This window comes from Euprymna scolopes, chromosome 19 (assembly GCF_053919585.1).
Source record: "Euprymna scolopes isolate OS-2025 chromosome 19, ASM5391958v1, whole genome shotgun sequence".
NCBI lineage: Eukaryota > Metazoa > Mollusca > Cephalopoda > Sepiida > Sepiolidae > Euprymna > Euprymna scolopes.
Genome location: NC_136500.1, coordinates 108,092,115 through 108,118,933, shown reverse-complemented (window position 1 = coordinate 108,118,933; position 26,819 = coordinate 108,092,115). Strand labels below are relative to the sequence as shown.

Here is a 26,819-nt window from a genome sequence, read left to right as displayed (position 1 = left end):
GGGACGACTAGAAACTTAAAAAGATCTTAGTTGGAATATTTGAGATAATGCGGGAATATCTAGTATGATGCCCTATTCCCAGCTAGAACAAAATCATTAGGAAATTTGAAAAAAGTGAGAGTGAATAGAGGTTGATGGGGGACTAGATTTGATTTGGAACCGGTCACTTTTTATTAAAGAAATTGGATCATCTCGACAATTTCCGTGCCAGTCCCTTTCTTTATGAGAGGACATCTGTAATTGGTTCTTTCATCCAATTATCTGTAACTGTTTATTTAAGAATTGGAAAAAAAAAAGTAGGGATCCCATACACAAAAAACACTCTTTTCGCATTTCTTCTTTTTTTTTTTTGTCCTTGATAAGATGATATGGATGCATCTGAAAGAGATCTGATTAGAACAATATATTTTTTACTTAATCTAATTGTTTTTTTCTTTTCAAATAAAACAATTTTCTGAATTTTTTTTTTTTTTTTTTTGTTATGAATATAAGGAAAATTTGAATTTTTTTCCCACTGATATCGATTTCTAAAGTAAATTTTATTTTTATTAATAATCTTTTTTTGTTCTTAGAATGAAATGCGTGAGCGAATTAAAAGCATCCAAGTTGACATTGAAGATTTAACGGTTTTTATGCTTCTGGATAATAACATTACCAAAATGAAATTACCCACTGTACATGTGCGCAAGCCAAGGTCAACAAATTCTACGGTAAGCTCCAACTATACTTCTCCAATATGCAAAAATGTTGTTTTTTTTTTTTGGTTTTTTTTTTCTAAGGAACTAAACTTTTTTTTTAAAGAACTATCTAAATATGTTTTTTAAGGAACTATCTAAATTCTGCTCAAACTGTATCCACCTTTTTCTTTTGTCTTGCTTTCTTTACAGTTTCTAGACAATTGCAGATTTTTACTAATAGTGTAGATAGATGTAATCGTGCTAATTGGATATCAAAAATGCATTTTATGTAAAAGCACTAGTATGTAGTGACATGTCATGTAGAAATTAGTAAAAATTACATAAAATGATTGAGTAGAAAATAATTAACAAAGTAAAATACATTTTTATCAGTTTCTTGTATTGCAGCCTATTTCGTATGACAAACTGACTTATCTCCCTTTTTTTCTTAATTTTTGCAAGTTAAAATTTAAAAATGGAAAACTTGAGAATATAACAATAATAGCAATGTTTTTTTTTTTTTTTTTTTTAAATAGTTCTAGTAGATTTAATTTTTGGAATTTTTACTAATTTTGACATGACACCTAATAGCGTTTTTACTTAAAATGTATCTCTTTCATATTCAACTATAATGCACAAACACTGATGTAACAGTTCTTTAATTTTGTTGAAACTAAAAATATATTTTGTCCCGTGAATTATTTTACTAGGATTGAAAATGATTTCGATGTTTGCACAGAAACAAATATAAACAAAAATAAGTGGAAGTAAGGTTAGATAGCTTTGGTTATTTTATCAACAGAACTTTGACTGTCCCCTTACTCAGTAATTGACTTTTTTTAATAAGCAAAAATATTCGGAAAAATTCATCTTTCATTTTAGTTTATGCATTTTAATGTGATGAACTGAACATTAGCAGGAGTTATATAAAGACTAAAGAATTAATATAAATGCTAAAAATATTTGTTTGGAGTTTTTATTTCTATTTGTAAGTTAAGGAAATAGAATTCTTTAACATTTATATTTCCCATTCACCCCCACCCCCAACCATTTCTATTATTTCTTACTTTCATATTCTGACATGTTTTGCTTTCAGGTCCGTCCAACAGTATTGAATTTTGGAGTTCCACTCCGACCGAAAGATCTTGCATTGAACTGGATCGAAAAGCACATCTACTGGACTGATGAGGCCATTCAAGGAATTAGAATGTCTAATTATAATGGAACTTTTATGCGATCCATCATAAAACATAAAGTTGAGAATCCATTTGCTATTGCAGTTGATCCGATTCACAAGTGAGTTCATCTTGTTTTGTCCTGAGTATCTTAATTAGAATTATCGACCAAAAGTTTGACTGTTATGTGAATCTTGTTAGTATACATGAATGATAAGCTTCTTTGACTGTTTTTATTTTACTCAGTTTTCCTTTGAAGAATGGCAAACCCTGCCTCTCAGTGTTACCATATATTTTCACCTCTCTCCATTTTAAGATTTTCTTGATTATTTTCAGAAAAGTGTTTTGGACGAACCGAGGACCGTATTCAAAGATTGAAAGCTCCAATTTAGAAGGTTCTAACCACACTGTATTGGCTGAAGTCAATGTAGGATGGCCATCCGGTTTAACTGTTGATATTGCTAATAAACGAATTTACTGGGCTGACACGAAAACCAAAACAATTGGCACAGTTGATATCTATGGAAATGACAGACACCAAGCAGCAAAATTTCTCCAAGGTTATTTCTTTTTATTATTTTTTATTCTTTTTTTTTTCGTTCTCAACATTTTGCAGTCTGGAATTACAGATGTGCTTCACAATTAAGATTTATTCTATTTTATTTTTAATGTTTTACTTTTTATCATTCACAAAAACTAAGCTACACATCTTTGTTGAAAAGACATAAGGACTGTTGTCTGCAGTTTCTTGTCAGCTTTCATTTCTAATTATTTATGTGACAGAAAAATTGCAGCATCTTTGAATACATTTCAATCTACTCAAAAGAAATCATATTAAAAAAATTGCTTTAGTTGTAAATGAATGTGTGCACTAGATGTATATATACAGAGAGAAAGTATCAATCTGAAAAGGATAAAGCAATTTTTGTAGAAAATCTCAAGTGTAAAAGCTTTAGATGAAGCAAAGAAAAAATGCAACACAAACTTAGTTCAATCTCATAAGTTTATTTCAACCCTCTATTAGCCTTTTCAACTGAGGAGAACCAATCAGGTTAGTATCTGATATAAAAAGCAAGAATATTGCAACAGTGTTTTGTATTTATTAGAAAAAAGAGGAAAAGGGAAAATTTGCAAGGGAAGAGAGAAGGAATAAAAAATAGTTAAGAAAAATGATTAAAGAAGAAATTTTATTTTTACTTAATTTTTCATTCTTTCTTCGCTCATGTATTAGATAAATGTCTGGTGATATTAATTTTTGCTTTGTTAATGAATTAAAACTAAAATAACTTTTAAAAGTTTGAAATCCTAGCTAACGTGTAATTTGCTAAGCATTCATGAGTCTAGACACAAGTTGAAACAGGTCAAATATCGCCTGGCTTAAGTTTTTCTAGGTCATGTGCCAGATATTTTTTTTTTCTGTGCATCTTCTTCTTATTTGTCCCCTTTCTTTCTCTCTCTCAACAACGTCAGTTCTCCACTCCTTCCTTCATACTGGCTTTCTGTCTTTACTCCTTTATTCATTTTTCTCAAATATATTTTTATTCTTGCTCTTCACCTCCTTTTTTTTTAATAAATACAAAATCCAACTTTTTCACTTAAGTCAGATGCTAATCTGACTAGCTCTCCTCATTTGAGGGTCAAAATAAATTTATAATGAAATTGGACTAAATTTTTAATGTGTGTTTTATATATATATATAAGCTTTTAAGCATTTATATATGGAAGAAAAAAAGAAAATATATATGTATTGAACAGTAATAATACAATCCAAGCCAAAAACATTAGACAAAAACAGCCACTACTAATAACAATATAGAAACATTCCTCTCTTTCATATTCCTAGTAACAGCAGTACTATTCTAACAGTAATATATGCCCTCCAAGAGGTTTGAATCATTCAAATCCTGAATATTACATATACTAATATATAAGACAATTTCACTGCTGGAAAATTCACATAATTACAAAGGTGATTCAGGTATACAAATTGTGAAACATAAGCAAGAATCCTAATCCTAAAACATGAAATAGAAAAAAAGGATCATCAGTTATTTACCATGTACCTGTTGCAGATATTTAGAAACAGTTTAATAAATTCATGACCCTTTTGCAGTACTGATCGAAATACAACTTCTTCTATGACCAAAATGTTTGACCATGATACAGTTGCTATTTTACCTTGAAATAATACTATATATATATATATATATATATATGTGTGTGTGTGTGTGTGATAAAGATTATGGAAATAATATTCCAACGTGATGGAGTGATGAAAAAGAAACAAACCAAATTATATGTTCATAAACATTTCGTCTTTATTTCAAGAATTCCTGAGGATGGTTAATTTGAAGAAATTTGAAGAAATAAAATACCAGCACAATATTTGAAAATATATTTTGTAATGTTAAATGGATGTTTTTGTTCTATTTCTGAATGAAAACAAAACAGCTGTTAGCATTCAAAATGTGTATAGCGTTTATAGCAAAGAGTGAATGAATGAATTTTTTAAAAACATAATTGGTGAAATTTAGATTAAAAAAAAATTCTAATGGCTATGTCATTTAGAAAACCCAGTCACCCCATGCCATAGACACTTTGAATTCTAACATCTTTTTTTTTCATTTAGAAATAGAACCAAAACATCCATTTCACATGGTGTCAGGAAGGGTGGGGGTTGAGTTAGTAGGAGAATTATCTTCTACTTACTAGGATAAATTGATTAGAAATGAAATTTTAGTTTTTAACAACAATATTTATCAGAACTGAGAAACAGATTTAAGTATGTGCTTTTCATTAACAAAATTATGCCAAGTTTATTTTTCTTGTGACATAAACGCTATGTTCATAGTCAGTGTTATGAATCATTATGAAGATAAAATGTGTTAGGTATTAAAACCGATTGTATATGAACTGTTGTTTCCATGTTATTTCTGTGTTTTTTCCAGAGCTAATGTGTGCGAGAGAAAGAGAGCACAATTTTTTAGGATATTTCAATTTTGCCTTTAATATGAAAGTCTTGGCAATGAAGAGGTCATTATTTGATCAACTAAATCAGTGGAGTTTTATTTTATGTTTGTGTTGATTTATAATTGATTTTATATTTGTTCAATCATGAAATAAAACATTAATTGGTGGATGCTCTCCCTTGCAGCTTCTGGTGGACCCTACAAGATTGATGTTTTTGAAAATCAATTGTACGTCACTATGAGTGAAAAACATAATGTGATTATGGTGGACAAATTTGGAAAACAAAAGGCTAAAAACATTCTGAATAAAGGAATGTTGTTCGTTGGTGACATTGTAGCTGTTCAGAAATACAAACAAAAAATTGGTAAATATTTTAATTTCATACCAAATATAATAAACCAATTCATTTTTATTGTTTGGATAGAAAATTAAATATTTTACACATTTTATTATATTATAGACAAAGTTGCATTGTTTCAGTAAGAATTTGTTTTTCTCCAAAGTTATTTTTTATTTAGGAAAGATTTATGTTTTCTTTATCTTTCCTTTGCAGTAAATTATCATTTCTGATATAAAAATTAAACATTTCGCGATAATGTTATATTTTAGAATAAAGAAATTTCTTTTCAGTGTTTCCTTTCAATAATGTCACAATAAAAAAAAAAATCATTATTTTATATTATTTTTAAACTGTTCAATTTTTGAAGGTGATTTTTTTACTAGTGATATATTTGGATCTCAGTCCATTTCAATAAAAAGCAAAATATTTTTATTTTACTTATTAATTATAGTTATCACCATGTTTGTGTCTGTATTAAAACTATGGAAGCACAAAATGCTCACTATATTTAATGTTTATGCATACATAACAAAAATAAGCTTCATGAAGCATGAGAATTGCTAGCATTTTGTGTTGCTATATTTTAAATGAAAGGTTAACACATAATCTTATATAATAAGCAAAATCTAAAGTAAAAATACTTGTTTATTATCCGAAGTGCACAGTTTATGATTTATAGCAGAAATCAAACTGTTTAAACGGAGAGTTTTTTTTTTCATGTCAGAGTTATTAAAAAGAAAAAAAGAATTTTCTTTTGGAGATTTTTAATGTTATTTAACATTTCTTTTGTAGTGCAATCCAAATGTAAACCAAACAAGTGCAAACCTTATGAATTGTGTTCCATCATTCCATCTGTTGGTGCAGTCTGTAACTGTTCCGACTCTCATACAATGAAGAATGGATCTTGCAGTCCACGTGCAGTTACAAGGTGTGAAGCAGACATTGATTGTCTGAATAATGGCACCTGTGAAAACTATAAATGCATGTAAGTAATTACTGATCAAATACAAAAACATTCATAATTTGTAAATCATGGTTTGACATTTTAATCGAGACAAAATTAATTACATTACAAGATAGTCTCTAAATGTCTTCAATTAGTAATCATTGCAAATATTATCATTCATTATTTTGTAAAATTGTTACCTAATTTATATATATATATATATATATATATATATATATATATATATATATATATGCTGTAGATTGTAATTGAAAAGTAAGAAGAATAAATTCCTGAAAAATCTCTTTTCTTGATAAATTAGGATTGATCAAATGATTAGTTTCTATTTTAGATGATCTAGAAAAATTAGGAAAATAATAAATATATTTACAAGAATATAATAAATATATTTATAGGGAAATAATGATATATAAGTTAATAGTTGTCCCTACCTTTTTACTTTCATTAATAATTTACATGACAAAACTAGGATTTCTTCACCTGCAAAAACGTTGAGTCATGAATAAATGTAAAAAATGTTTTGGGTCCTCTTTAATAACAAATAAAACACCAAAATTTTTTTTTCCGTCCCACCTTAGTCAAGTAAAATTCACGTGTCTTTAGACAAGAACCAAAGTTAGAATTGCACCTTAGCTCATAGCAAAGATTATAAAATATGTTATGGAAATGTTGTGTGCATAAGTTGAATAACATTCAATTGAAGAAAATCGCTTAGGAGAAGCAGGGTAATAGCTGTGAAATTTAGAAAATTCAATTGAAGAAAATCGCTTAGGAGAAGCAGGGTAATAGCTGTGAAATTTAGAAAATTGGCTCTAATTATATTTCTTTTTCATGTCAGTAGTGCCAGGATGAGGGCTAGGGACCATGGGAGGGTTATCTTCTATTTCCCTATGAATTTCTCTTTAGAAATGAAATTTTAATTTTTAACAAAACCGACCAATATTTGCCAAAACTGACGGAAGAGATTTAAGTCTGTACTTTTTGTTAATAAAGCTATAACAAGTTTATTTTTCCTGTGACATAAACTCATATATTAATAGTCAACGTTATGAATCATATTATGAAGATGAAATGTGTTAGCTTTTGAAACTGATCATATATGAACTGCTGTGTTTCCGTATCATTTTTGTGTTCTATCTCGAGCTAATGTGAATTTGACTAATGTCTTGCTCTCATAATTATTCTGTTATGATTGATTTTAGTTTACAACAAGATGGCTTTTTAATTGTTCAAAACTTTCATTTTTAATTATATCATACAAAACTGCAAGTTTTCCTATTTTCAACAAACATTGAACAATCATAATTTAGTGGCTAATTATGCTCTCAAAATAAAATTGTTTATGTCTTGCAAAGATGTACATATCTACATAAAAAGTATGAAGATATAATGAAAAAAATAAATGCTTTCAAATATCTAATAATATTATACAGATGATTGAAATAAACAAGTTTTTTAAAATAATTTTATAGGAATAATTATTGGAAATGTTGTCTCAGAAAGTTTGGCATTTTTATTTTTGGTGTCTTTCTTTATAGATGTAATCCTTCCTATAATGGTACCCATTGCGAAAATTGGCGTTGTAAGAACTTATGCATCAATGGAATTTGTATTGAACCTACGAGTAGTAATCAGGAACCAACTTGCAGGTAAAAAAAATATTATAAGCTAAGTATTTTATTTCGATAGTAATGTTTGCCTATGCATTGTAGGCCCTTCAACATCTAGGGAAAGCTGTATAGCAACTGTGTCAGAGGCATCACGTTATACGGCAACAAATGCTAAGCTGCTCTCTGTCATTTCTCACTCAAATGTAGGGCAGTGATAAATCAATGAACAAATGGATTTGAAATGTGAAATCTAATCAAAGCCAAAGGATTTGTTGAAAACATTCGATTTTTCCCAGCATAAAGATTGTCCCAAGGATGAATCAGTTATGTTGATTATTATTCATTCTCTTGGATAAACCATTGGAAAAGCATGGGTGACTTGGATTGCTAAAAGATTGGCTGGTCAAGGAAAATTTGGAAACCAGTGATTAGATAAGACCAGATTGAGTGGAATTTGGAGACAGTTAAGCCGCTGAGCTGTGAGAACTGGAGAGAGAGCTTGCAGAATAAAAATATGTCTGACAACTGGATAAATGAAAAATGATGTCAAATGAAAAGATATGTAAAGAAAAATGATGTCAAATGAAAAAGATATGTAAAGAAAACATTGGAATTTAATATGATTTAATATTATTTAATTCCATGCCTAATTACCTAATACTTATTATTGAAATGAAACTTAATTTTTCAACTGATAAAACCATCTGTCATTTCTGATCATTATAATTGAACAAAACTTGTGTAAATATTTTTATCATGTTTATTCACTGTTGTAAACTATGTTTTTCAGCTGTAAAATAGGCTATAAAGGTGTCCGCTGCAACCACTACATGTGTACTGGATATTGTTTCAACAGGGGCAGGTGTACTATCAAAGACAACCAACCACAATGCGAGTAAGTAAAGATTTTTTATTTGAATATTTCTTAGAGAAAAGCAAATAATGATTTTATAAGAAACTCGGTTATAATATTAGACACTGATTTGAAATCTTTAATAATCTGTATAATCTAATGATTAAAATTTGTGAACATCCCAAATATTTTTCTCGTCAGAATTTTTTGTAGAAAAACATTGAATACTTATGAGAGGGATTTTTTTTTTTTTTTTTTTTTTTTTTTTTTTTAACAAACAAGATTTGAACTTGGAACACCCTGGTCATCAGTCCATGTCGTTAACCACTTTACTCTCACCTTCTGAAGTCTTTAATAATATGTATAAACTAATCTAATTATTAAAATTTGTAATGATCATTAGAATTGTTCCACCAGTTGCCTTTCAGGATCTGTCATCAAACGAATCTAGAATGTATTTTATTTTTTTACTAGTTGCATAACTCTATAAAATAAAATATAGAAATTTCCAAATGACATAAAATGTCTAGAATAAGTAAAACCACAGATGAATGTTTGCTAGTTATCAATCTTGAAATATTGCATTATTTGATTGTGATTTTTAAATGTTCTTTTTTTCATATGAATTGTGTATAGTTTATTTTAAATATTTGTTATATAACCTAAATAGCATGTGGTTCATTTAAAAAAATGTTTTATGTTGTATTATGTTTGCAGTTGTTGATCTTTATTATATAGATAACCTTTTTTTTTTTTCCAACAAAGCTATATCACCATATTAAACACACTTTGCATTTATTGCTCTATTTAGATCATCACGTAGATTTGCTACGAATGAAAGCCATTTTTGTCAAAAATTGAACAAAATAGCCTAATTTTTCTTCATCTTTAAAGTTATGTTTTGTTTTGGTGATTACATTGTATTTTTCTTTTGTAGTTGTCCTCCTAATTATAGAGGCAAGCGATGTGAGTTGCATCGACAAGATGATTGGTGTTCCAGTTATTGTGACAACAATGGTACCTGCTCTGTAGGAAATTTCCATGCTATAAAATGTGTTTGTCCAAAAGGATTCAAAGGTAAGATTCATTAAATTCTACATGAGATCAAAATCCAATATTTTTTTGTTGATCAGTAAAAAACGTTAAAATAGTGTTTTTTTCCTAATACTACTTGCCACTGTTTCAAACATAAAAAGCTATGCGTAAAGAGTTATACTTTTCTGTATTTAAAATTTGAATCAAATAACAAAAACAAATACTTATTCATATAACTGCATTTGCTAGAAATTTTTGTTTATTTAATAATTTGAGTTTGTAAAGTTTAAAATTTGTGCATTCTGACTTTTTACTTTTTCTTTCTCTAATTTAAAATTTTATGGTTAAAAATAAAATGTACTGTTTATAAATTACTGGGTGCATATTTGGAATTACACTTATTTAAAAATACAGAAAAATCTTTATTGTGTGTGTACTTGTTACAGAATGAAAGCGTTATATTTCAAAAATCACATAAATTGATCTGGTAGTTATATAGATCTGATAGTGGCCAGACTTATGGAGACAAACTACAATAATAGGAATCTCCAAACCAGGAAAAGGCAATACAAACCCGCAAAATTACAGACCAATCTCATTAACCAGCTGCTTGTACAAAATAATGGAAAGGAAAGTTAATGACAGACTCCTTTGGTGTCTAGAATCCAACAAACTTATTTCCAACCTACAATGTGGGTTCCATAATAAAAGAAGTATAACTGATCACCTAGTTTGATTGAAAACAGCTATAAGGGAAGCATTTATCAGGAATGAGCACTTATCAGCAATCTTTTTCAATGTAGAGAAAGTTTACGATACTACTTGGAAATATGGAATAATGAGAAACTAGATGTAAAAGGCAGACTCTCACAATTTATAAAAGCATTCTTATCTGACCACAAATTTCGGATCTGCATTGGATCTGCTTACTTGGACAATACAAACCAAGAGGAGAGAGTCCCTCAGGACAGCATACTAGCCGTAACACTATTTAATATTAAAATGAACAGCATAGTAAAATGTTTGGACCCTGGTATTGAGGGATTTTATATATAGATGACCTCCTGGTGTATTGCAGGTCAAAGTATATACACACGATTGAGCACAAACTCTAACAATGCTTAAATAAAATAAACAAACGGGCAACAGAAAATGGATATAAATTTTCCAAATCAAAGACCAAATGTGTTCATTTCTGTCACAAGAGAAAACTTCATGATTACCCTACTCTGAAACTCGGAAGAACAGTAATCCCCGCTGTAGAACAACACAAATTTCTGGGACTAATATTTGATTAAAAAACTGACATTTTTCCTCTACCTGAAGAACCTAAGAAATAGTTGTAATAAAAGATTACAACTACTAAGTGTAATAGCTCACACAGAGGAGGAGGGAGCTGATCAAAAAACTGAAGAAATTATATAGAACTTTAATTAGATCAAAATTAGACTATGGTAATTTCATATACCGATCAGCCAGGAAATCCTACGTAAAGACTTTAGATCCAATCTGCCATGGAGGCCTGAGATTAGTACTTGATGCTTTTAGAATGTCCCCAGTCAAAAGTTTTCATGCAGAGGCTTACAAAATTCCTGCAAATATAAGAAATTACAAACTGGGTGCTTAATACTACACTAAATTAGAAGCACACTGAAGTAATCCAGCATATGAAGCTACATTCAATCTGAAATATAGTCATTCAAAGCAAAGAGAAAAGCCATAAATCCCTTTAGTCATAGAATTGAAACAATTCTACAGGAATCGAAAATGGCTGTAGAAAATATTCAAGAACACATACTGACTGAAACCCAACCTTGGATTCTCAGAAAGCCCAATGTAATACTAAAATTAAATGAACTTCCAAAAGTGAAAGCTCACCCTAATACCTACAAAGAGAAAGCCTGTGATATCCTCCTGAAATCCCCTGACCATTTACACATTTTCACAGACAGCTCGAAATACCACAGTAGAGTGGCATGTTTTGCTGTATGGAATGAAACAATCCTAAAAAAAGGCCCTTCCAATAGAAAGCTTTTTTTTTTACTGCTGAAACATGTGCCATCGACGTAGCTCTCAACATTTTTGAACAAAATAAATATAAGAAATTGCTAATACTCTCAGATTCACTTTCTGTACTAACATCACTGAATAACAAAAAACTCAAAACCCTCTAATCATCAAACCACTAAACAGAATTGACTCCTTATTTAAACACAAAGAAATAATTTTATGCTGGATCCCAAATCGCATTGGAATATTAGATGAAAGAGCCGACTTAACAGCCACATCAGCACTAAACCTGAACCCTGAGACAATAAACATTCCATATACTGACTTGAAACCCAAAATCAATCAACTATTGTATGTAAAATGGCAACAAGAATGAAACATCAATATAAATAACAAATTATACCAAATGAAACTGGAAGAATGGAAACCAACTACTAGAATACAAGAAAAGAACAAGTTGTCATATCTATTCTATCAAAAAACTTGCGGCGTCAAACACATTTTCATTGAATGAGCCATTGCTAATTCCAGAAAACAATAGCTTAAATCCAACAATCTGGAGAACATCTGCAAAACAACTGCTTGTATCAAATACTTTCCATTTTGAGAGTAACAAGACTTTTTTCAAAAAAAAAAAAAATTTTCTGTATAAAATAACCAAACTAAACCCAATGAATAAATATTTAAAAATGACAAAATGTGAAAACATTGAACAAAATGAAGAAATAAACAAAGTAAAATAATTCTAAATAAACACACACCAATTTTTGGCACAAAGACATATTTTAGAAATACTGTAAAAACCCCATATTACAAAATGAATACCATGATTGGATTTCTTATATAATTTTAATGGGAAATTTTAGGAACAAAGTGTAGTATCTGTCCTGATACTATGCCTCATCTATTCTGTCCTCGGTCATTGGAGGAGAAATCCTTGTTGACTGAGACAATTTTAATTTTTGTTCCTATCCAGAGTGTCCCTTTTTGGGGAGCTGATTTTTCCTCACATTAAAACCCAACCTTGTGTCCAACTCTGCCCTTGTGGGGAGGCAAGTAAATAGGAACAGGAGTTTCTTGGGTTCCTAAATTTTCTTGTGAAAAGCCGGGACACAGCTCCTGCTAGAGTGTAATAAAGGATTGGGTTATTTTGTTCAATGGTGTATTTTTCTATGGTAATCTATATTTTTGTGAAGGTATTCTTAAAAAACAAAAACAAATTTAATGTAAATGAGTGGGATAAGGGGATTCATACCTTTCCCAAATTTTATTTGTTATGTTCAACATAATTGATACCGAGACAATGCTGGATACATCTGCTTGTCTAATGATGTCCATTTTTATTCAAATTTAAGATCTTCATTTTTTTGTTTGCCTTTTCTCTTTTTACAGGACCAAGATGTGAACAGTGTGAGAACAAAAGGTGTTCTCACACTGACATGTGCATCCGAGATGATCAAGGAGTGTTTCAGTGTGTAAGCAAAGTAACCCAGCAGCTTCAGATTAAATGCCGAAAACATTGTCCTGGTGCTTTTGCCTGTGTCCCTTTCCATGGCAAGATGACATGCCATTGCCGTGGAAGGTACTGCAACAATAATCAACCCTGCAGAAAGTTGTCCTGTTATAAAGGTAATAAAGAGAATTAAAAAATAAATCCACTTTGCATGAAAGCATGAATTTTGATATTTTGATCAATAATCTCATTTAAATTTTTATAAAAAAACAAACAAAAAAAAATTGTATATACAGTGTGTATATGTATACCTTTGTGTTCCATGTTTAAAAAGAATGTGTCTTCTATAGTACCAGACTTGACGGAATAGTTAATTGCCGGTATGGACTGCTTCATACCCTCTAAGAAATTCCAGCAAAAGCCTAACAGCCAACTGTGGTTCACTCCAGAATATGCTGCTACCATTGCACACAGAAACCAATATTTCCATTGCTATCAATGAAATGGGTGTAATGAAACTAAAAACTACTTTTAAGACTGCCAGCAACCACTGTATCCCAACCATCATCCGTGGACTTGAGGCAATCTCGTCAACATCTGACAAAGCCAAACTATGTCAAAAACTTTGCAGCAAATTTTCTCTACAACCAGGGCTACCTACCCCCTGTATTTCCTTCTGTGACTGAATATACGCTATACCATTGTTACGTGTTTGTATGTCTAGAGGTATTCACAGCAACAGATACATTATTAAAAAAAAAAAAGGTGAAAAGAAAAACAGAATGGAGTTATAAAAAGAAAATAAATTTATTTGCAAACAAAAGTAAAAAGTAACAAGACTAGAGTAAAATGGATTTTTAGCGAAAAGGTCGCCTCAAGTTTCCCTTTCATTTGGTGTACAAATCAATAACTATTTTTACAAACGCATATACCTTTTTTTTTTTTACATAGGCATCACCACTTATCAAGGCCAAGAGGCCTCTCAAGGATAAGGGTTAAAGAGTGTACAATAGAAATTGGACAATATAGTAATCGTTAGTATTGGAAATTCACTAAATTTGTTAACTTATATGGAATGGCTCATCAAAAACTTGTTTGTTAGACTTGAAGACAACCATGCTGTAGTCAGCTAGAAAGCAGGAAAACGGAAGACAATGCCATAAGTGTGCAGTTCTAAGAAAGAAGCTTTGCTCATGGAGGTTTAGGCACAGATAAAGAGTGGGGGAAATTGTTGATAGTGTTTTCTGCTAGACGGGAGTTTCTTGTGAAAGTTTGGCGAGTGAGACCATAGATTGGAGCTCAGTCGAGCACTTGTCATGAAAATAATGATAAAGCAGAGACAAATTCGCAATATCTCTTCTGTGAGAAAGAGGTTGCTGGGATTATAGTAAATGTTGAAGAAGGTTCCAGGAACCTTCTGGAACCAATGAAAAAAAAAGAATACTTTTGTCAGTTATATTTTAAAAGTCTCTAGAAACGCTTATAAGGATATTTTCACTTTCTAATATTAAAGTAATTATATACTATTTTAATTTATATATTACTAGCGGGAGTACCCGCCGTTGCCCGGGTGTTTAGAGGTGTGTATGCTTTTGAGTAAATCAAAACAAAACACTAAAACTTCTTAAAAAATCGTTGCCAGAGTGCTTGTGTCGGAGGGGGGGGGTAAAAAATTTTGGGGGGTAGGTAAATAGGAAGGATCGAACCTAAAGCCTTGAGGCGAAGTTGGAAAATAAAGTGTGAAAAAAAAAAAACGTGCGACGTTAATCGCTTGGCCAGCAATAAATAGTAACGGAAACAGGTTTGAATTTATTTAAGCATTAAGAATTGGCAGGTGCCCGCGCTTAATGACTTAATGAGGTCATAACTTTCACTGAGAGGCAGTTTTTTATTTACTGCGGGGCAGTTTTTTTTTTTTTTTTTTTGTTTCCCCAAGATGTTGGGGGGGAGGACCAGCTTCCCATAAAAAGATGATTGTCCAAATTAAATAGCAATTGTCTGATATAAGGAGAAACTCTGCTTTGATCAAAGCTGATTGCTTTTGGACGTTCCCGGCGATCGCGCCGGAACGATGTCTTAAGCTTCGAATTAGTTTCGCTTTTATACTGAAAAACGAAAGCAACACGCGGCGATCCAAAAATGTGGAATATTTAGCTTTTCAAATTCGGGCAAATTAAATAGACAGGCGACCCCCATTGTTAACTTGTAGATATTATGATTGAGACGTAATATAAAAAGTTTTAAGGAGTGAGCCGACTGATCACTTCCCGGAAAAAAGCCTTTTGCGGACATACACAAAAACGCACGCACACACACATTTTCGCTTTTATATATATAGACCAGCAGGGCATACCCGGCGTTGCCTGGGTGTTTGGAGGTGTGTGTGGGTTTGGGTAAATCAAAACTCCGGGGGGAGGGGTAGAATAAAAACAAAGTTTTGGTAGGTAAGGATGAGGATTGAACCCGAACCCTTGAGGCAAAGTTGGAAATTAAAGTGCGAAAAAAAAACGTGCGACATTAACCATTGGGCCACACGCTTGAATTTATTTAATTATTTAGAATTGGCTGGTGCATGTTTTAATGACTTAATGAGGTCAACTTAGACTGCAGGGTAGTATTTCATTTACTGCGGGAACGCTTTTTTTATTTTTATTTTCCCAAGATGTAGAGGGGGGGGACCAGCTCCCCATAAAAAGGGGATTGTCCAAATTGAATAGCAATTTTGATATAAGGAAAATATTTCCACATTGATCAAATCTGATTGCTTTCGGAAATTTCCAGCGATCAGCACCGGAAAAATACCGCCAGAATTAGTGCCGCTTTTATTATACAAAAAAGCCTAATCCACATGCGACGAGCGAAAAATATTGAATATTTATCTTTCCGAAGTCAAGCAAATTAAATAGACAGGCGACCTCCGTTGTTAACTCGTAGATATTATGATTTATATGTTATATAAAAAGTTTTAAGAAGTTGTGAGCCGACTGACCACTTCTCAGAAAAAAGCCTTTTACAGACATACACAAAAAGCGAACATACATACATACACACATTTTCGTTTTTATATTTATAGACTAGCGGGGGTACCCGGCATTGCCCGGCTGTTTTAGAGGTGTGCGTGTTGGAATCAAAACAAAAGAATAAGCGAAGTAAGAACCCTGTTTAAATATAAAAAAAAAAAAATGTTAAAATTTCTTTTAAAAAAATCGTTGCCCGGGTGTTTGTGTTGAGGGGGGGGGGGCTTAAAAAAAAAACAGTTTTGGTAAGTAGTTAGGATCGAACCCGAAGCCTTGAGGCGAAGGTGGAAAAGAAAGTGTGCAAAAAAAAACCTGACACGTTACCTGTTATGCGCTCGGCTAACAAAGAGTAACTGAAACACGTTTGAATTTATTTAAGTATTAAAAACAGAATTGACACGTGCCCGCACTAAAAGTTAACTCTGCTACTTCTATTTGACCTCATTAATGAGATCAAATAGAAGTAGCGGAGTTAACTTTTGCTGCGGGTTTGTTTACTCAACTTTGGCTGGTTGGTTCCCCAAGATGTTGGGGGCGGGGATCAGCTGCAAATTGTCCAGATTGATTAGCAATTGTCTGATATAAGGAGTTTGGCCCCACATGGATCAAAGCTGGTTGCTTCTGGACGTTCCCCGATGTAATTGCCTGAAACAGGGCCTTAGCTTTGAATTAGTTTCAGTTTTATACAAAAAAGCTGAACGAACACAAGACGGGCTGAAATAGCAATAATTTTGTAAAAGTCGACGTAAATAAATCTAGACGCAACGCGCGTTCGCAAATCGTACATATTATGATCTAGGGGCTATATAAACAGTTCTAAGCAATAGTACCCCCCCCCCCCTGGACCGTCGGCAAAAAAAGCCTTTTCGAGACATACAAAAAAAGTGTGCGCGCATTTGCCTTTTATATATATATATAGATTAATATTTATATTTTGAAGTATTATATTTTATATTTCATTTTATTATATAATATTTCAAGTATTATTATTTTATCATATTTAATTATACTAATAAATATTTTTATTATACGTTATATTTATTAATTATATTTGGTTATTATATTCTTTTGTGTAAGAAATCATAATTTCTCCATATTTTAAAAGGAAAAGAATGCCTCATATAAGACTCCAGGCTACCTACATCCTGTATTTTCTCCTGTGACTGAATATAAGCTATGCCACATTACCTGTGTATGATGTTGCCAAGCTTATCAAAAATCTTGATTCCAGTAAAGCAACTGGCCATTCCAATGATAGTGCTCAAAAAGCTTATACCGGAACTAGTTCCATACTTACAAAGCAGTTTAAATGTTTCCTTAAGGAGAAATGCTCTTCAACACCTGGAAAACTTTATCAGTTTGCCCTGTATTTAAAAATTTTGGACTCCTCTGCTTCTAAGTACAGACCAATCAGTCTCCTGTGCATCGTGAGTAAGTTGTAGGAATCTGTGATAAATAGACAAGTAGTCAACCACCTTAGCAAAAATAACTCACACGGTGACATGCAATATGGTTTTCATTCTGCTAGATCTACAGCTGATGTGCTAACTGTAATATCACACAGGATTAGTAAATCTCTCAATGAAGGCTTCATTTCTAGAGCAATTGCTCTTGATATGGTATGACATAAAGGTCTACTTTACAAGATTGCCAGCTACAGAATAGTTGGAAATGTCTTAATTATTGAATTCTTTCTTTCTGTTAAGTTTATAATAGTAGTTGGCGATGGGCAGAAATCAGGAGCTCAAAATATCAATGCTGGCATCCTGTTTCCAACTCTATTCCCAATCTTCATTAATGATCTCCCAAATCACGTTCATTTGTAGACATTTATGCTGATGATATCACAATCTATGGTAACACTTCAAAGGCTGACAATGACTAAGATCTTTCTGATTCTCTCTCTTCTGATCTTGAGCATGTGATGCAATGGGAGAAAAGGTAACTGGTTAGTTTTAATGAATCCAAAACCAAGCTTCTCTTTTTTCATCGTAATCGTTCTGACCCGCATCAGGCTCCAACTGAAATGAATGGCTCTCATCTTGGTGAAGCTTCTGGGACCGACTTTCACTTCTGATCACAAACATCAAATTAGTTGCTAAGAAAAATAGTTGGATCATTCTACCGCTTCAGTAGGTATCTCACTGCTGATACAATCCTCTATCTGTATAAGCTAACTATGTCCTAAAATGGAGTATTGTTGCCACATCTGAACAGGAGCTGCTCGGCGCACCCTATCCTGTCTTGATAGTTCAAAACCAGCTTCGAAACCTAGTAAGCGATGCACTTTTTTCTTCCCTCTAGCCTCTTTCCCATAGAAGAGACATTGCGAGTCTGTCTCGGCTCTATCGTTATCTTCATGGCAATTGCTCGTCTGAGCTACAATCTATAGTCCCCTTTGCCAAACTTCCCAAAAAACACTTGACTAGCTACAATCATCATGAACAGCTTCCCCGACTCTTTATCTGTGCCTAAATCTAAACACACATTCCACAAACACAGCTTCTTTCCTAGAACTGCTTGCCTGTGGAATGCTGTCCCATTAGCCTACTTCCTGATCAACTACGGTGTGGTAGCCGTCAAGTCTAATGTAAACAAGTTTTTGTTGAACCGTCCACTTAAATAATCAAATTGTACCCAACTTGCACTATTAATAATTCATTAACCCTTTTCCTTGAGTGACCTTTGGGCCTTGTAAAAAAAAAAAAAAAAAAAAAATTTTTAAATAGTTTTTAGGGTAAATTCTAAAAGAAAGTTTACAACAGATTTGTTTGCACTGATTTTGAAATCAATTAAATTTGAACCTAGCATTTAAATAATATAAGCTTCAAAAATATTGTTTCTTACAACAATTAAAAAATGATGACAGCTTATATATCAAATAAACTATCTTCAAAAACATTTAATATCGTAGATACTTACATCAGCAAATGTCATAAAACTTCCAAAGGAAATCTTTTCAAAATCCAGTTTATCCTTAGAAGATTCAAGAAACATTGCTGAACAAATGTTTATAAAAGAATAAAATTTAACTAGCGTGATCTACATGCACTGGGTTCCCACTTGACAGACAGCCAACGAGGAATACTATGTTGAGATTTTAAAGGAGTTCAGGAGTAGATTCCTTCGGAAGAGGCCAACACTCTACAAATCAGGTCAGTGGCATTTCCACCAGGACAATGTACCAGTCCACAACTCCATCTTTGTCACAGACTATTTGACCAAGACGGGCATCAAGACAATTCTTCACCCTTCTTATAGTCCTGACCTGACTCCCTGTGACTTTTTGTTATTCCCTAAGCTCAAGGAAAACCTTAGAGGCTGTTGTTAGGAGACAATTGAGGAGATAAAAGTGTCTGCGACGAGGGTTATTGATACTCTCACATAAGAGGACTTTGCTGGGACCTTCCAGAAGTTGTTAGAATGGTACAAGTAAATTACAGCTGGTGGAGATTACTTCGAAGGGGACTAAAGTTTAATGTGCATACCATCAATAAAAGTGCCGCTAGGATAAAAGTCTGGAAACTTATTGAAAGCATTTTGAATATACTTTCAATTACTCTTCTCAATGGTCAACATACAAACATTTATTCAAATTATGATTATCTTTTTCAGATGGGAATTTTTGACAGTAATTTTATCAAAAAAGTAATGATTTTTAAAATTTACTTTACAGGACGCTGTGCTATTGATAAAGACGGAGCAAAGTGTATTTGTAATAAAGGCTTCACTGGTGTCCGCTGTGACAAGCCTTGCGTCACGAAAAATGGAAATTATTGTGAGAAAGACTGCCAAAAGACATGTCTTAATGGAGGTCTCTGCACTGAAGGTATGAGAGCTTTAATAAAATATATTCCACATTTAGTACCTCTTCATTCTTGTTTTAGTAAAGTCAATAAATTATATATTCATATGAGATTAAAAATCATTGATTACAACTTTTAGTATTTGTCTGTCAAAATCCATTAAAAATTTATTTGTCTAACAAAATCTAATAAAAATGTTTTAATTGAACACTTTAATTAATCAAAAATATAAACTTATATTTTAAGTGTGAACATATCTGATTTTTACTTTCCCAGATAACGGCAAAGAGAAATGTCTATGTGATGATCATCATTCAGGAGAGCAGTGTGAATATTGTGTTTGCGAAAATGGTGGAAACTGTACGGTGTCAGAGACTGGAAATATCATCTGCCAGTAAGAAAAACTGAATTTGAATAACCATTTTGATTGGGAGAAAATAATGATGAGAGAAACCATTACAAGAAGATTAGAGAGTTAACTTCTTATAATAGTTTAATGCTCTTTCAAAATTGAACCAAATGCTGAAACTTATAAACCTCCTATTTCTTTAGATAAATATGTTAAAGAATTAATTAAAAAATAAAACTAATTATGAATTAAAATAGTCAATATTAAGTAATTTTTTATTTTATGTTTATTATTGTGATTTTGCAAACTTTGGAAGACCTTTATATTTTTTTTTAAATCAACATTTTTCTTTCACCTTTTTTTATTCTAAGGAAAAAAATCTCTTCAACCGTATTTTTTTTTTTGAGGAACACATATTTCTCTCTGAGTTATTTGGTGGACTTCACTTCCACTATTCACGAAATATGTGTAAGACGTACTACATAAACATATGAATAAAATACTATGAGTGTGAAACAAGTACATGTTCTGGTATTGGAATGATAAATAATATATATTTACACACACATATTGTTAAAATCATTGTTGTACAGACGGTCGGGTTTCAATCCTGGCTTGAGGTAGTTGCCTGTCTAGCCGCACTGATGTGCTGTGAAACAGCGAAACAGTACTGTATGTGGATGACTATATATATATATATATATATATATATATATATATATAAATTTAAAGGAGATTAGAACAATAGTCTAAAGAGCTGAGTGTATTTTAATGTAACAGTGAAATTACTAGTTTAATTAAAATACAGGAAATAGAAAGTGCTCGTTGTAATTTAGATATATAATAAGCTCGATAGTTAAATGTCCTAGAGCTAATTCAATATTAAGTAATGTGATTTATAATTTAAAATTTAAAAATTTTAAAAATTTAAAAATCAAATTTTAATTAAATTAAAAATCAGTTTCATAAGAGAGTAATAGACTTGTAATAGAAATATTCTCTCTCTATATATAAACTGTAGCGTCTTTAAATCAAAAATACGCTAACGGAAACAATTTATTGCACGAGCGTCCCCCTTTTTAAATTCATCATTCAATAAGATAAAAAGCTATAGCAAACATCTAAATGACTACTTTAAACACAGTTCCTGATTTCAAAAAAAGAAAAATTAAAAGGTAAATATCTCTATATATTTTTAAATCAAATTTATTATGTAAATTCAAAAATATATATTTTTCTCTACTTATTTCTATCTCTAACCCATATTAATTTTCTTATAAATTTTAAATCCAGACCATTTATTTCAATTTTTCAGATTCATCTGCCTTACTTTTAATGCTAGGTTTATTTATGGTGTCTTTTAAATTCAATAAAAAACCCTCCTAAATTTGCTGATGAGGAGACCTTGCTTAGCAAAAAACTATATATAATTGTTCTACATAACTTGATGTATACCACAATAAAAAGCATTGTTTTCCGAAACGATCGTACAGATAATTGATTTTGTTGTTGTTCCTTCTTATGAAACTGATTTTTAATTTAATTAAAATTTGATTTTTAAATTTTTAAATTTTAAATTATAAATCACATTACTTAATAAATATATATATATATATATATATATATATATATATATATATGTGTGTGTGTGTGTGTGTCTGGATGTACTATATATATGTATATGCAAATCATATATATATTATCACTGGAATATGGCTTAATATTGTCTATTTATACATCCTTTGTTATGTATTCACAATCATTGAGCGTTTACCTTGAAAATGTTAATGTATAGAAACATAGAAAGTATATGCACAAATATATATTTTTACCATATTAATGTGTGTGTGTGTGTGTGTATATATATATATATATATATATACACACACATATTAATATGGTAAAAATAAATATATATATATATATATATATATATATATATATATAAAAAAGATTGTTGATTTATTTATTTTTTTATTAGTGATTCTGTGGTATTTCTTTCCGCAACCTGAGTGCTTTTGAGAGAAGTTACCTACTATTTGTTTATATTCTAGTCATCCCTATTTATTATTATTTTTTTTATTTATTAAACATTTGAATGTTTGTTTGGTTTTTTTTTCAAATATCTATGAAATATTTTTCACATGCATAAAATATATATATAGGCCTTCAAAGCAAGATTGGCAATTGTATTTGCTTTGGACTAACAGCATTAAGAAGACGAAGGTTATGTATGCTCCCGCTCCTGATGATCTGTATGTGGAACCTGATATCTTTGTCTATGGAAAGAGCCTGGAAGTTGGAAAAAAATTTGTCTACCTTGGTAGTACTTTATCAAATGATGGCACTCTTGATGCAGAAATGGGACAAAGAATCAACAAGGCATCAGACGCTTTTGGAAGGTTACAAGATGGAGTCTGCTCTGATGGTGATCTAACTCTGACAACTAAAATGTCAGTATATCAAATATGTGTATTGCCATCACTATCTATGCCTCTGAAACATGGGCCCTATGCCGATCACATATGGAACAGCTTGAGAGGTTTCATCAGTATTGCCTTAGACATATTCTTGGTTTAAAGTGGGACAGTTTCGTCCCTGATACATGTGTATTAAATAAGGCCAAAACCACCAATATTGCTACAATTGTTATTAAGAACCAGATGTGTTGGGCGGATCATCTTATCTGGCTTGATGACTATTGACTTCCAAAACAGTTGTTTTATGATGAGCTCCTTCTTGGCAGAAGACCCCAGCACAAGCCCAAAAAACGTTTTCATGATAGCATCAAGGAGAGTCTGGTGAGCTTTCATGTTTCTGTTGACAGTTGGGAGTCTCTAGTGTCTGATCGCAAACAGTGTAGGGCACTGATATACAGGAGCGTAGATCACTTTGAAGCAGCCAGGATGGATCAAGCGAAGCTCAAGAGAGTATGTAAGAAACACCAAACCTTGCCACCCAATCATGGAAATCTGTGAGGTGTGTAACCGGGCCCTGTTGTCCAAGACGGGTCTCGTTAATCACATGAAAGCGCACGATGATACAAGTTTTGTTGCTGTTGGTTTCATCCAAACCAGTGACTGTCATCAGTGTCATGTCTGTTTGAGGATGCGCAAGTTGCTGGCAGGACTGAAGAGTTGTCTTTGGGCACATGGACATTGACATACTGGGTCCTGTCAGATCACCAAAGTTAAGCAATATTGAGCCTAGTCATTACTAAAATGGGAGACCAATTTGGGAATTCCAGGCGCTGTATGTAGGACATTGACACCTCCCTGCAAAAGTTGCAAAAACCTAACGTTGTCATCTCCCTTAACAGGGATATACATGCGGATGGGGACCACTTGTGAATTTTATATTCTCATGGAACTTCCTCCTTCGGAGGAAGCTCGTTAAACCTGATTGGGGTTAGTGCCAATTCATACACACACACACCAGACGGTTAGTAGCACTTGTCTGACAAGACATCACGATCATCATCATCATCATTATATAGGCCTTTAAAGTGAGATTAGTAAATTTCTCTATTTAATGTCCTGCAACTAAAATTGTCATTTTGATGTTTCCTTGTTTCTCATGTCTCACATATGATGCATTTTATTTATTTGTTTGTTTTTTAAAGTCTTAAAAAGTAATGCATTTTTTTTTGTCAATTGTTTTCAGTTGATTTCATAGATATTGGATTTTATAAAAAAACATAAGTTGACTTCCAATATAATTATTTAAGTATATTGTTTTTTTATTTATTTATTTTTTTTAGGTGTCCTGAACTCTATACAGGAAAATTCTGTGAATATTGGAGATGTCGGAATTATTGTGTAAATAATGGCAGATGTATAAATTGCCATTTTAATAATCAATCTATACCAGAGTGTGAAAGCTGCCAGTGAGTACCTTTCATCGCTATCCATGTGTATGATAGACTGAATTATGAAAGGTAAAATGTTTGGTGGATAGATCACAGTCAGTGTGCATATAAATGATGGAGGGGGGGGGTTGAAATATCATGTGAGTGGAAGGGCAAGAGAAAAGCTTTATAAAAATTTGGAATAGAAATTACCAGTAAACACTTTGTAAAACAAAAGCATACATTTTAAAAATAAGATTTCCCATTTTCATTATGAAAAATATTAATTATAATAAAAAAAAATAAATAAAAAAGGAACCATAAGTTAAAATTCACTGTTATAAAAGTTCATCAAAAGATAACCATAGCATTATATAGCCAAACATTAGGAAGTTTGAAGTAAAAAAAAAAACAAAAAAACAAATCTGATTTTCTCCTATATTTATTGATACAAACTCTTGAACATTTCTATGATTGATTTTTTTGTTCTAGTATTCTATGTGCCAAGTTATCAGGTCAGCTTATCATTTAGATTAAGTCTAAAATATGATGTGCCAAGAAAGTTGATCATCTGAGTGCCTTGATGATCAGCCATATTGACTGACATTGTCATTATCTCAAAATCTAAAATTTGATATATGCATTAATACATGAATTTGTTCAAATTCAATATTCTACCTAAATTAGATCGACTGAAGTTGAATATATTAAGCATGTTTTGAAAATTTTTGATCTAACTATTAAAGATTTATTAGTTATGTTACAAGCACTTTTCTATCAATGAATATTTGTTACAATCTATAACAGACATATTAGTATGAGTTCTATTTTTACCGGGACCTGCAAATGGTAAAAATAATTTATAATAATAGTTATGCGGTATGGTTAACAAAGCAATTAATTAGAAACTAAGTGTAACTAATCAGCAGAGATATAACCTCCACAAACTAACCCAGTAACACTAACTAACCACGTGGGGTCGCAGAAATACCTGGATTAGAACCTAGGCGCGGAGCAAACCGTCTCAGTGCTGACGGACCGAGTAGGTCTTCCCAGATCATTCGTCTAGGAGAAGGAAAACTCTGAAACTAAACCAAAGGGGAGGGAGGCCTCTTCAGTCTTGGATGACAACCTTCCTAGAGCTGGTGACTCAAACAAATTCACCGGTTTGCAAACTTAAACTGCTTAAGGAGTAGATAGGCTCTATCACCCGGCTTCCATACTCCTTCTTTGCCTATTAGTCAAGCGCAGAGACACTATCTCAGTGATTCGACAGAAACACCCAGTGGTAGATCTTGTTTCTTGGCTAGGGCAACGAACGCCGTTTTCCCCCATTCCCAGCACACCCCACCCCTAAAACTGGACATTTGGGAGTGCTTGAGTACGATATATGCTTGAGCAATTAGATTGGGTTGACCTTCTTCTAATGGGTTGAGGGTACCGGATTGACAGTTCCTGGCTGCTGTTCCCGACTGGTAGTACAGGAGCCCTAACTCTTTGGTAGCGCTTAGAGTGGCTGCTCCATCAACAGTTGAATAATATCGGGTTGTTTGTAGTGCCATGACGCACATGGAAAGGGACCCTGAACTCATCCCCGGTGGGCTTTCCTGAGGCCGCAATCCTAATTGGAGAAAGGTCAGCTGATGGTCTACTTGTGATGCATGTCTGATGCTCTGCATAACCTCTTGTTTAGCTCCCCCTTACCTAAACCGAAACTCTTTAAAAAATATGATGACAGTACAATCTAAAAATAAGCTTAAACCAGGCTTAGGGACAAACAAATTCAACTTGCCTCCTCCCTTGAGGCTTGCATTCACAAATATCCGTGGGCTTAGAACTAATTTAGCTGATGTTGAAGCATTTCTCTTAACAAATACTTCGGATATCTTAGCACTAAGTGAGACTAACCTACACTCCTCCATCCCCTCTAACCACTTTAACATGCCTGGATATCTCCCACTCTGCCGTAAGGACTCTGACAGACACATGCACGGACTTGGAGTTTACATTCGTAATACCCTCCCCCTGACGAGAGAAATAAATCTAGAAACAGATGATCAAGCCTTTATGTGCTTTAGACTAAACATGCAACACAACCTTAGCTACTTTTATTTTCTCTACTACTCTCCCTCGACTCAGAACTGCACCATAATAAACAAAGTCTCTGACAGCATAGATATGGCACTCTCCCTCGACACTAGCGCACAAATACATGTATTTGGTGACTTTAATGTCAACCACAAAAACTGGCTTGGATTCTCTACTTACACAGATGCAGTGGGCAGCACAACTCATAGCTTCACTATATCTCCACTCCCTATCACAAATGGTTACGTTTCCAACCCGTTTCCCTGACCAGGAAGAACAACACGCATCACTTCTAGATCTGTTTTTGACCACAGTTCCCGATGACTGCATAACGAAGGCCCACAGCCCACTCGGGAACGCTGATCATGCAGTGATAATGGTTGAAATCGCCCTAAACTCTAGAGCCAAAACTGAAGAGCCAGTGCTCAAAACAACGAGATATAAAAAAGGCTGACTGGGAAGCCATCAGGGAACTAATCAGAGATGCTCCATGGAAAAATATTTTCTCTCTCCCTGCTGAACAATGTGCAAACGAGACCACTGACTGGTTCAAAACTGCAATCGAAGCGCATGTTCCCATGCGGAAATTCTATAGTAAGCCCCACTCTCCCCAATGGTTTAC

The 26,819-nt window shown here is 32.5% G+C and overlaps 1 protein-coding gene across 5 annotated transcripts in view; it reads left to right on the top strand.

Annotated features, from left to right (window-relative positions):
* LOC145239869 (prolow-density lipoprotein receptor-related protein 1-like) overlaps nt 1–26,819 on the top strand; it is a 520,067-nt gene that overhangs the window by 471,711 nt on the left and 21,537 nt on the right. For all 5 annotated transcript variants that reach the window (XR_013862384.1, XM_080103450.1, XM_080103451.1 and 2 more), the window contains exons 76-87: nt 573–710; nt 1,774–1,973; nt 2,189–2,412; nt 5,007–5,186; nt 5,955–6,147; nt 7,668–7,778; nt 8,530–8,634; nt 9,530–9,669; nt 13,030–13,266; nt 19,784–19,936; nt 20,190–20,307; nt 24,023–24,148. Coding sequence is in view for 4 of the 5 variants with exons in the window: in XM_080103450.1 (XP_079959576.1) it covers nt 573–710; nt 1,774–1,973; nt 2,189–2,412; nt 5,007–5,186; nt 5,955–6,147; nt 7,668–7,778; nt 8,530–8,634; nt 9,530–9,669; nt 13,030–13,266; nt 19,784–19,936; nt 20,190–20,307; nt 24,023–24,148 (1,925 nt within the window). In the remaining variant the exon portion in view is untranslated. The remainder of the gene's footprint in view (nt 1–572; nt 711–1,773; nt 1,974–2,188; nt 2,413–5,006; nt 5,187–5,954; nt 6,148–7,667; nt 7,779–8,529; nt 8,635–9,529; nt 9,670–13,029; nt 13,267–19,783; nt 19,937–20,189; nt 20,308–24,022; nt 24,149–26,819) is intronic.